General features: G+C 48.9%; 5 protein-coding genes across 5 annotated transcripts; 1 reads left to right on the top strand and 4 right to left on the bottom strand.

The window, feature by feature from the left end:
• Positions 1–295: 295 nt before the first annotated feature.
• P32 (complement C1q binding protein P32) lies at positions 296–1,573 on the top strand. Its single transcript, XM_017072307.4, has 3 exons — positions 296–541; positions 668–1,012; positions 1,072–1,573. Exons 1-3 carry the CDS (start codon positions 337–339, stop codon positions 1,311–1,313), a joined length of 792 nt encoding a protein of 263 aa, XP_016927796.1. The 5' UTR covers positions 296–336; the 3' UTR covers positions 1,314–1,573.
• On the bottom strand, positions 1,565–1,874 carry IBIN (Induced by Infection). The gene has a single exon (XM_036813074.3). It carries the CDS (start codon positions 1,827–1,829, stop codon positions 1,704–1,706), a length of 126 nt encoding a protein of 41 aa, XP_036668969.1. The 5' UTR covers positions 1,830–1,874; the 3' UTR covers positions 1,565–1,703.
• A 195-nt stretch (positions 1,875–2,069) lies between these two features.
• LOC108008517 (TP53-regulated inhibitor of apoptosis 1) lies at positions 2,070–2,909 on the bottom strand. The gene is made up of 2 exons (XM_017072386.4): positions 2,621–2,909; positions 2,070–2,569 (listed from the first exon to the last, which is right to left on the bottom strand). The coding sequence occupies exons 1-2, from the start codon at positions 2,765–2,767 to the stop codon at positions 2,450–2,452; spliced, it is 267 nt and encodes an 88-aa protein (XP_016927875.2). The 5' UTR covers positions 2,768–2,909; the 3' UTR covers positions 2,070–2,449.
• Positions 2,910–2,986: 77 nt separating this feature from the next.
• On the bottom strand, positions 2,987–3,618 carry LOC108008518 (TP53-regulated inhibitor of apoptosis 1). Its single transcript, XM_017072388.4, has 2 exons — positions 3,362–3,618; positions 2,987–3,306 (listed from the first exon to the last, which is right to left on the bottom strand). Exons 1-2 carry the CDS (start codon positions 3,506–3,508, stop codon positions 3,187–3,189), a joined length of 267 nt encoding a protein of 88 aa, XP_016927877.2. The 5' UTR covers positions 3,509–3,618; the 3' UTR covers positions 2,987–3,186.
• A 158-nt stretch (positions 3,619–3,776) lies between these two features.
• eIF3c (eukaryotic translation initiation factor 3 subunit c) lies at positions 3,777–7,328 on the bottom strand. The gene is made up of 3 exons (XM_017074593.4): positions 7,180–7,328; positions 6,826–6,953; positions 3,777–6,752 (listed from the first exon to the last, which is right to left on the bottom strand). The coding sequence occupies exons 2-3, from the start codon at positions 6,916–6,918 to the stop codon at positions 4,098–4,100; spliced, it is 2,748 nt and encodes a 915-aa protein (XP_016930082.1). The 5' UTR covers positions 6,919–6,953; positions 7,180–7,328; the 3' UTR covers positions 3,777–4,097.
• Between the last annotated feature and the right edge of the window lie 48 nt (positions 7,329–7,376).

The raw sequence follows: 7,376 nt of genomic DNA, 5'->3' as shown, positions 1-7,376 counted from the left end.
TGTATTAAATAAAAAAATATGATCTTATCCAATGACTTTCATATATGACAGCTTTAAAATAAATGTGTTATGAGTAAATCTCATATTGAGACCTTGAATACACAGGATCAAAATTGATTTTAGAATTAAAAGATTATGCTAAAGCTATGTGAATTCAAAAAAGCTTTATTGGCGCCATAAATAATCGATAAGTCTAGAAACGATTGCCGGGTGTTTTGCTTACGGGATTTTTGTAGTTTGAAATAACGGTCACTCGAGGCAGTACCACGAATTCGGCGTGTTGCACATTTCTCTGTTTAATTAACGTAGAAGACCAAGTCGCGGTTATATAACAAGATGAACAGCCTGAGGACAGCCACCATGCGCTTCGCCAGCCTGGCCAGCTCCAAAGCCGGGTCCCTGGGCAAGCGGGACTTCACCCGCAGCCTGTGGCACATGACCAAAAAGCCGGTGACGGCAGGAGGATCCGATCATGTAACCGTCCTGAATCTCCACAAGCCCAGCATCAACTGCACGTGCGGCTGCAATGTGCACACCAAATGTGAGTGTTTATCTCATAAGAGTCTTACATGGACATGGTCCATGCCGCCGGTTACATAACCTCAAACGTGGGGTGACGAAATGTTGACCAAAACACTAAAAATGCAATCCCTTGTTTATCCCCCAGGTGAGCGGGAACTGGTGGAGTTCCTCACCGAGGAGATCGTGGCCGAGCGCAAGGTGCAGAAGGGCAAATCGGTGCCCAGCACCCTGGACGGCTTCGCCGTGAAACTGACCGGCGCCGATGTGGAGCTCACCAAGCAGACAGACAAGGAGAAGGTGGTGGTCAGCTTCAATGTGAACCACTCTGTGGACAGCGAGGAGGAGCCGGAGATCAACCCGAATGCCGACAAGCCGGAGCTGGGCGAGATGAGGAGCAAGCCCCAGTTCGAGGTGGACATCATCAAGGGCAACTCCACGCTGTCCTTCACCTGCACCTTCCTCCAAGGCGAGGCCCAGGAGGGCGAGTACAGTGAGTTTCAAATCCTATATCCCACGTTATCCATAAATAACACCTGCTCTTCCTTCCAGACGACGTCTTCTCCATCGATGAAATGGCCATCTTCGAGGGCGAGTGGAACGATAAGGTCTACGCCGTTGCCGGCGACGTGCTCGATGGCTACTTGTACGACTTGCTGATCAATCTGCTGGAGGAGAAGGGCATCAGCCAGGAGTTCGCCGAAAAGCTCTCCGATCTGGCCACCGCCCATGAGCACACTTCCTATATTGGTCTGCTGGAAAAGCTCTCCAAATTCACTGCCGGTGGCAAGTGAACGTCGTTCGTCCCACCTAATCTTAAAGCATAAAGTTGTGTAGGTTTTTAAGTTTCTATTGTCTGCTGCCGCAGTTTCTTCACTAAAAACGTTTTTGATTAGTTGTGTTTTTGGTTTGGCTGTGGCAGTCATCTTAGTTATTAGGCCAGCAAACATTTATACATGTTTCAGAAAGAGCTATAGAAGCGGGCGCCAATTGTGTACCCATTTCGGCACCTGCTTCCGATTGGATTTCATAAATACAGCGTTAATTTCTACGATGTGGTATTGTTTATTATTTATCTCCTCCAAATAAATTCTTTTAGGTTGATTATAATCAGCTTTTGAAATAATTTAAAGTCAAATTAACTTAGTTGATTTATCAGCAAATTTAAAGGGTTTCCCATAGATTTAAAATTGCCTCGAATATGGCCTGGGATCGTAGTCACTTGGTCGGTGTCCTCCCCATTCCTCGTGGTTCTTGCAGGCGGCACAGATGACCAGAGCCAGGAGCACAAGAATTGGCAGCAGTTGCATCTTGATGGTTAGACACTAGACTTTGAATTGTGCTGGTGCAGCTCTGGATGCTCTTTTTTATAGATGAGTTTGCCTCTGATTATGATCAAGTGAATTCCCAATGGGGAAGTACTCGTATCTGTTGGTTCTGGGTTGGGACTCACATTTAACAGATAACAGATGATTTAAATGTATTAAATATTAAGAAACAAATCTTTTGTGATCCATCAATAAGTAAATTATTAATTTTTCCTCAGTAAGTAATTATTTAATATATTACGATAACACTTTATTGCAGTTATGCACGATAAGGAGAACTCCGGCCTTAACTTATTCCTGAGCTTTTACGAATACTTTTGAGAAAGTCAAGACCGGAGTCCGCCTGAGTATAACACTTTTATGGCTTGCTACTTGAACTTAGTTATAAAACATTCACTACATAATTTAAATAAGATTTAGCTTTATGGATGTGAGCCAAAGGGCTGAAACAAAGCGGCTCCTAGTACATGGTAATCCACGGACTCCTAGGCTGTGCCCCCTCTCTGGTGCCGGCGCTGATGACCGGTGAGACTGCTGGGGACCTGTTCCTGGCCGATTGTGGAATCAAGGCCGTAGCCAGGATGCTGGGGCGGCGTAACGGGTCAACTCTTGCTCTTCGGCTGGGGCTTTCCTCCCGAACTGTTTGCATTGTCATACTCGGAGCCCGTGGAGTACTCCGATCCCACCTCCCGCAACTCGATCTTCTGTTCCCGCATGGCGCGCTAAAGGTCAAAGTTTGGGTTAACCGATTCGATGATGAAACTTGGCCTTACCTTGACGCACTCCTGATAGACCCGGAAAATCGGCGAGCAGCCCGAGTCATCCGTCTGACCCTTCAGGAATCCCTCCGAGAACCAGCTGTTGAAGCAGGCATCGTACTGCTTCTTGAGCTCATTGCAATCATCGCCTATGCTGTTCATTTGTAGGTCCGAGTTCTTTGGTTTTAAGTTATAATTTTTAAGTTATTGAATAATATGCCGAAAAAATGTGCGGATGGTTCGTGCAAAGGTCATACTAAAGATAAGGCTTTCAGAGATGGGCGATACAACATATCGATATAAGCTTTGTTGCCTACAATCGAAATTTGAATCTTGCGTTTTCTTTAAAGCACCTAATTTACTTAAATAAATTATATTAAGGCAGTTTTTGTTATTGTATAATCAGTTGTTCATGGCCATTGTATTGTTAAGTATTAAAATGCTACGAACTTGTTCAGTTTACGTGGCTTTTAAGCAATTGCACGCTGGCGAGGATTCGCTGGGTTATATTCCTTATAGATGGTCTGGAACTGATGCTTTAGCTGCCTATTTCCTTGGTTCTTGTGAAGAGGGTCGTGAGGTCAACTCTTGCCCTTCTGCTGCTGCTGTCCATCGGAACTGTTGGCATTGTCCTCGTCGGAATTCGTCTCAAAGATCGGGTCTATCTCCCGCAAATTGATCTTCTTGTCCCTAATAGCGCGCTAGAAATTATAATTGGTCAAACCCAATATACAGGCGAAAATCCATTAGCCTTACCTTGACGCACTCCTGATACACCCGGAAAATCGGCACACAAGCTGAGTCATCCGTTTGACCTTTCAGGAACCGCTCGGAAAACCAGCTGTTGAAACAAGCGTCGTACTGCTGCTTCAGCTCGTTGCAATCCTCGCCAACGCTGTCCATTTGTATGGCAAGATCGTTTGTTTGATTTTAATTTATAATTTGTCTATTAAATAAGAGTTCCGAAAAAATGTGACAAAGGTCCGTGCAACGGTACTACTGAAGAAAAGGTTTCAGAGATGACAGCCAACTGCATATCGATAAAAGGAAAGGAAGCTCTATCGAAATTCAAATCTTACAATTCTACATTTGAAGAGAACACTTATCAGCAGATTTTTGATTAAACTGTCTCTTCAATAAATGGTTACCCCCCTGATTAAAGCCACTGGTATTCTTTCTCTTGTTTTTAAGGTTTTTTCAGTTTTGGGTTCATACAAAATGTAGTTATCAATATTATCATTAACGTATTGAGCGCTAAAACAAATTTATGTGGGACTTGGCTACAACATACAATGTCGACGGATGATGGAACCAGACCTCCGATCCAGTCGGAAACCGAATCGGAGGCCTGACAGCACTTAACCCAACGAGTTGTCCATGGCCATTCCATTTTTAATAGTCCAAGTGCTACAAATTTGTTCTGATTATGTTTTGCTGGTGTTCTTAGCTAACGCGCGCTGGTGTGGATTGGGCTGAGTGGAAGAGCTGGCGTCTACTCCTCGTCGATGGTCTGGACTTGTTGCTGTCTATCTTGATTGTTCTGCCTATCCTGGTTGTTCTTATGGTGACCGCGCTGGTTACGGTTGCGGTTGTTGCGATTATCCCTGCGCTGGCCGCCCCAGTTTCCACCCTGGTTGTTCTGGTTGCGGTTGTAGCCACGGTCTCCGCGATTGCCCATGTTGCCGCGCTGGAAGAAGTTGCCCTGCTTCATGTCGAACACCTTCTCGTTGACGTCCACCAGGTTGGTGACCTTGTCCACAAACTGCATGGCCAGGGCCTGTAGGCGCGATGGCTCCGAGCGGTGCATGACCACAGTTTCGGAAGGATCGTCCAGGCTGGCCATCAGCTCCTCGTTGATGATCATCTTGCTGATGATCGAGTGCACCTTCGGCACGGGCAGCTCGTACATCTGCGCCAGCGAGGGAATGCTGATCGAGGTGTAGACGTTCGAGTAGGTGAAGAGGTAGGTGCGCAGCGACTCCTCCTTGATGAATTTGGTGAGCATTTCACGCACGCGATCAGACTCGTAGAACAAGTCCCACACTTTCGTGTTCATCTTCTTGTTGACAATGAAGTTGGCGCACGCCTGCCAGTTGCCGCAGCGCATCGCCTTGGCAGCGGCCACGACGTGCTCACGCATAGACTCTGGCGGACCCACCAGGGACTGACGCTCCGAGGAGCGCAGCTGCTGGTAGAATGTCTTGCTGATCATGCGGCGACGAGCGTCGAATTCATGGGCCGCGATGTAGGGAATCTCCAACAGCATGGCGGACACCAGGTAAACGCACTCAAGCAACTCCAGGTTGATGTGCATGTGGAATGGCATCTGGCGTTGTTTCTCAATCTTCTCCTGCTCGGCGGATCGCTCGTGCTGGCGCTGGGGCAGCAGTCCCTGGGCGAGCAGCTCCTTGGGCTTGCCGGTGACCATCAGGTCCACTAGACAGTGGTGGGCATCCTTGACGTTCTCCTGACGGAAGGCGCACAGACCAAGGTTGGCCATCATGCGGTTGTACAGGATGCGGGTGGCGGGATCAGCAGCATCGATGTTGTCCTGCAGGTGAGACATCAGCACCAGATCACGGGCCTGGAACCAGTTATCGTGCATGGCGTGGTGGTAAATGTGCGCCAGGATGGCTCGCGTACGGATACGATCCGTGTCGTCCTTGGCGTAGATGAACTTGCAGAGCTTATCCATAACGTCCACGGAGGTGGTGGTAGTGGCTGGCAACTCACCGCGCTTCTTCTTCAGCACCTCGGGGTCAAACTTGTAGTACAGATGCTCGATCTTGCGTAGGTAAATGCGACAACGCTCATTGTTGGTACCGGAGCGCTCGAAATACTGCAGCACCAGCTCGATCGTCTTCACCACGTTAATCTCGTCCTTCAACCTGGACACGTAGTCGTTGGAGTGAGGATCGCACTCCTTCAGCAGCTTGACGAACTCATCATCCAGGCGCTCCACCGCGGCCAGAGGGCATCCACGCACGTAGAAAGGCGCTGCGGCGTACTCCTCATGTTCCTCGGCCACACTCTCGCTCATAATAATGTCGGGATTGGCCAGCAGCAGCTTCAGCATGCTCTGCATCACCTCCAAGAGGAGGGCCCAGTGCTCCAGCTTCATGGGCTCGGAGATCTTCTGGTTGTAGTCGTAGATGGCCGAAATAATGTTGAAGTGGATCTTCACAGAGACGGCGGTGCCCAGGTTGTGCTGATCGGAGATGTCCCTCAGCTCGAACAGCAGATCGATCTGCAGACGACGATCGGTGCGCTTCTTGCCGCGCGCAGACATGATCTCCAAAAGCTTGGCCAGTACCAGGGGAACATCGATCTCGGCGTCCTTTTCGAACATCTTGGGCTTCTCCACCACATGACCCTTAACAACGGTCTCCCACTCGCCATCCTCATCGTCCTCGGCGCGTTTGCGGATCTTGATCTTCTGCTCCTTGCGCTTGTCCTTCCTTTTGTCATCGTCCTTGTCCTCCTTTTCGGTGGTGCGCTTCAAGAAACGCTCACGCATGTTCTGGTACTGGTTCTCGTCGTCGGAGGATTCAGTCTCCGACTCTGAGTCAGAGTCCCAGTCGATGGAGTCATCGGAATCATCGTCGTCGGCGGGCGCAGCCTTAGCCGGCACTAATTTGGCCGTCTTGGGCACAGCTTCTGTGGGCTCCCGCTTGATTCCGACATCGCTATCGTCACCAGCATCGCCGCCATCGCTGTCCAGAGCCACCACCTCGTCCTCGGCCTCGCTCTCCTGATCGGGCGCCTCACGGAAACGCGACAAATCGTCCTCGAAGTCCTTGATGTACTTGCGCACCTTCTGGCGCAGCGTGCCCAGCGACTTGGAATTGTTCTTGGACAGGTTCTTCCTGCCCTCGCGATCCTCCCACACCTCGTTGATGAAGTCCTCCAGTTCGGCGAGGCAGCGGATGTAGAAGCGCGGCGTGATGCCGTTCTCCTCCTTCGAGATGACCGGCAGGGCCTTCTGGTAGGCCCTCGTCAGATCCTCGAAGCTGGACAGCGTGTTGGGGATGTCCTTGATCTTCTTGTGGTTGCGGATGGTCTTGATGATGCTGGTGAGGTTCTCGTAGCGCTTCTCCTTCGTGGAGCGCACCACACGCTTGACCTCCTCCTCATCGTCGCTGAATTGCTGTAGAGGATTATAGGGATTACTAAAGGACAGCCCAATGATGATGCATTTCCCACATTTGGGCGGTACTCACGAAGGCGCTGGCTTTGTTGAAGTTGGTCGCTTGGATCTCCTCCTCGCTGGACTCGGACTCCGAGTCGGACCCGTTGGCAAAGAAACGCGACATCTTCGTTGACTTTCTACGCGGCCGTTTGTCTGCGCCTGGAATCACAAATCACAATTTATTAATTTTATTCGGGCCACATAAGTTTTTGCTTTGGTTGAGGTTATGTTTGAGCGGCCAACATGGCGTTTTGCAAAAATTTCGCCCAATGGTTTCCGCATGCTTGGTGTTTATTTCGCTCAAAGGCTTTTGATAGATCAGTTCACTGGCTTTTATTTCGAGTGTTTACCACCACCGGGCGCTCAATATTTCACAATAACTTACAATTTTTACAGCAAAACTAAACGATGTCGAATGCACAAGACATCAAAAAGAGAGACTAGAGATGGGCGAAGTTTGCATGTGTAAGCGTTGCCGATGAATATTGTAAAAAGTCACGGGGCGGGGTATTGGATTTAACTTAGTTATTTTGACTGACAGGTGTGTATTTTCTAGAAGAAAAACAATTTATTTTAAAAAAC

The sequence above is a fragment of the Drosophila suzukii genome, chromosome 2R (assembly GCF_043229965.1).
Source record: "Drosophila suzukii chromosome 2R, CBGP_Dsuzu_IsoJpt1.0, whole genome shotgun sequence".
Taxonomy (NCBI): domain Eukaryota; kingdom Metazoa; phylum Arthropoda; class Insecta; order Diptera; family Drosophilidae; genus Drosophila; species Drosophila suzukii.
Note: the sequence above shows the minus strand (reverse complement) of the source record. Positions and strands in the feature narration are given on the sequence as shown.

What these genes read in the sequence shown, in the direction of transcription:
- P32 (XM_017072307.4), top strand. Translation starts at nt 337, where the DNA reads ATGAACAGCCTGAGGACAGCCACCATGCGCTTCGCCAGCCTGGCCAGC. An exon ending in CTGCAATGTGCACACCAAAT is followed by an intron (nt 542 to 667) that starts GTGAGTGTTTAT and finishes TTTATCCCCCAG; the next exon opens with GTGAGCGGGAACTGGTGGAG. An exon ending in GGCCCAGGAGGGCGAGTACA is followed by an intron (nt 1,013 to 1,071) that starts GTGAGTTTCAAA and finishes TCTTCCTTCCAG; the next exon opens with ACGACGTCTTCTCCATCGAT.
- IBIN (XM_036813074.3), bottom strand. Translation starts at nt 1,829, where the DNA reads ATGCAACTGCTGCCAATTCTTGTGCTCCTGGCTCTGGTCATCTGTGCC.
- LOC108008517 (XM_017072386.4), bottom strand. Translation starts at nt 2,767, where the DNA reads ATGAACAGCATAGGCGATGATTGCAATGAGCTCAAGAAGCAGTACGAT. An exon ending in TCTATCAGGAGTGCGTCAAG is followed by an intron (nt 2,570 to 2,620) that starts GTAAGGCCAAGT and finishes TTTGACCTTTAG; the next exon opens with CGCGCCATGCGGGAACAGAA.
- LOC108008518 (XM_017072388.4), bottom strand. Translation starts at nt 3,508, where the DNA reads ATGGACAGCGTTGGCGAGGATTGCAACGAGCTGAAGCAGCAGTACGAC. An exon ending in TGTATCAGGAGTGCGTCAAG is followed by an intron (nt 3,307 to 3,361) that starts GTAAGGCTAATG and finishes TATAATTTCTAG; the next exon opens with CGCGCTATTAGGGACAAGAA.
- eIF3c (XM_017074593.4), bottom strand. Translation starts at nt 6,918, where the DNA reads ATGTCGCGTTTCTTTGCCAACGGGTCCGACTCGGAGTCCGAGTCCAGC. An exon ending in TCAACAAAGCCAGCGCCTTC is followed by an intron (nt 6,753 to 6,825) that starts GTGAGTACCGCC and finishes AATCCTCTACAG; the next exon opens with CAATTCAGCGACGATGAGGA.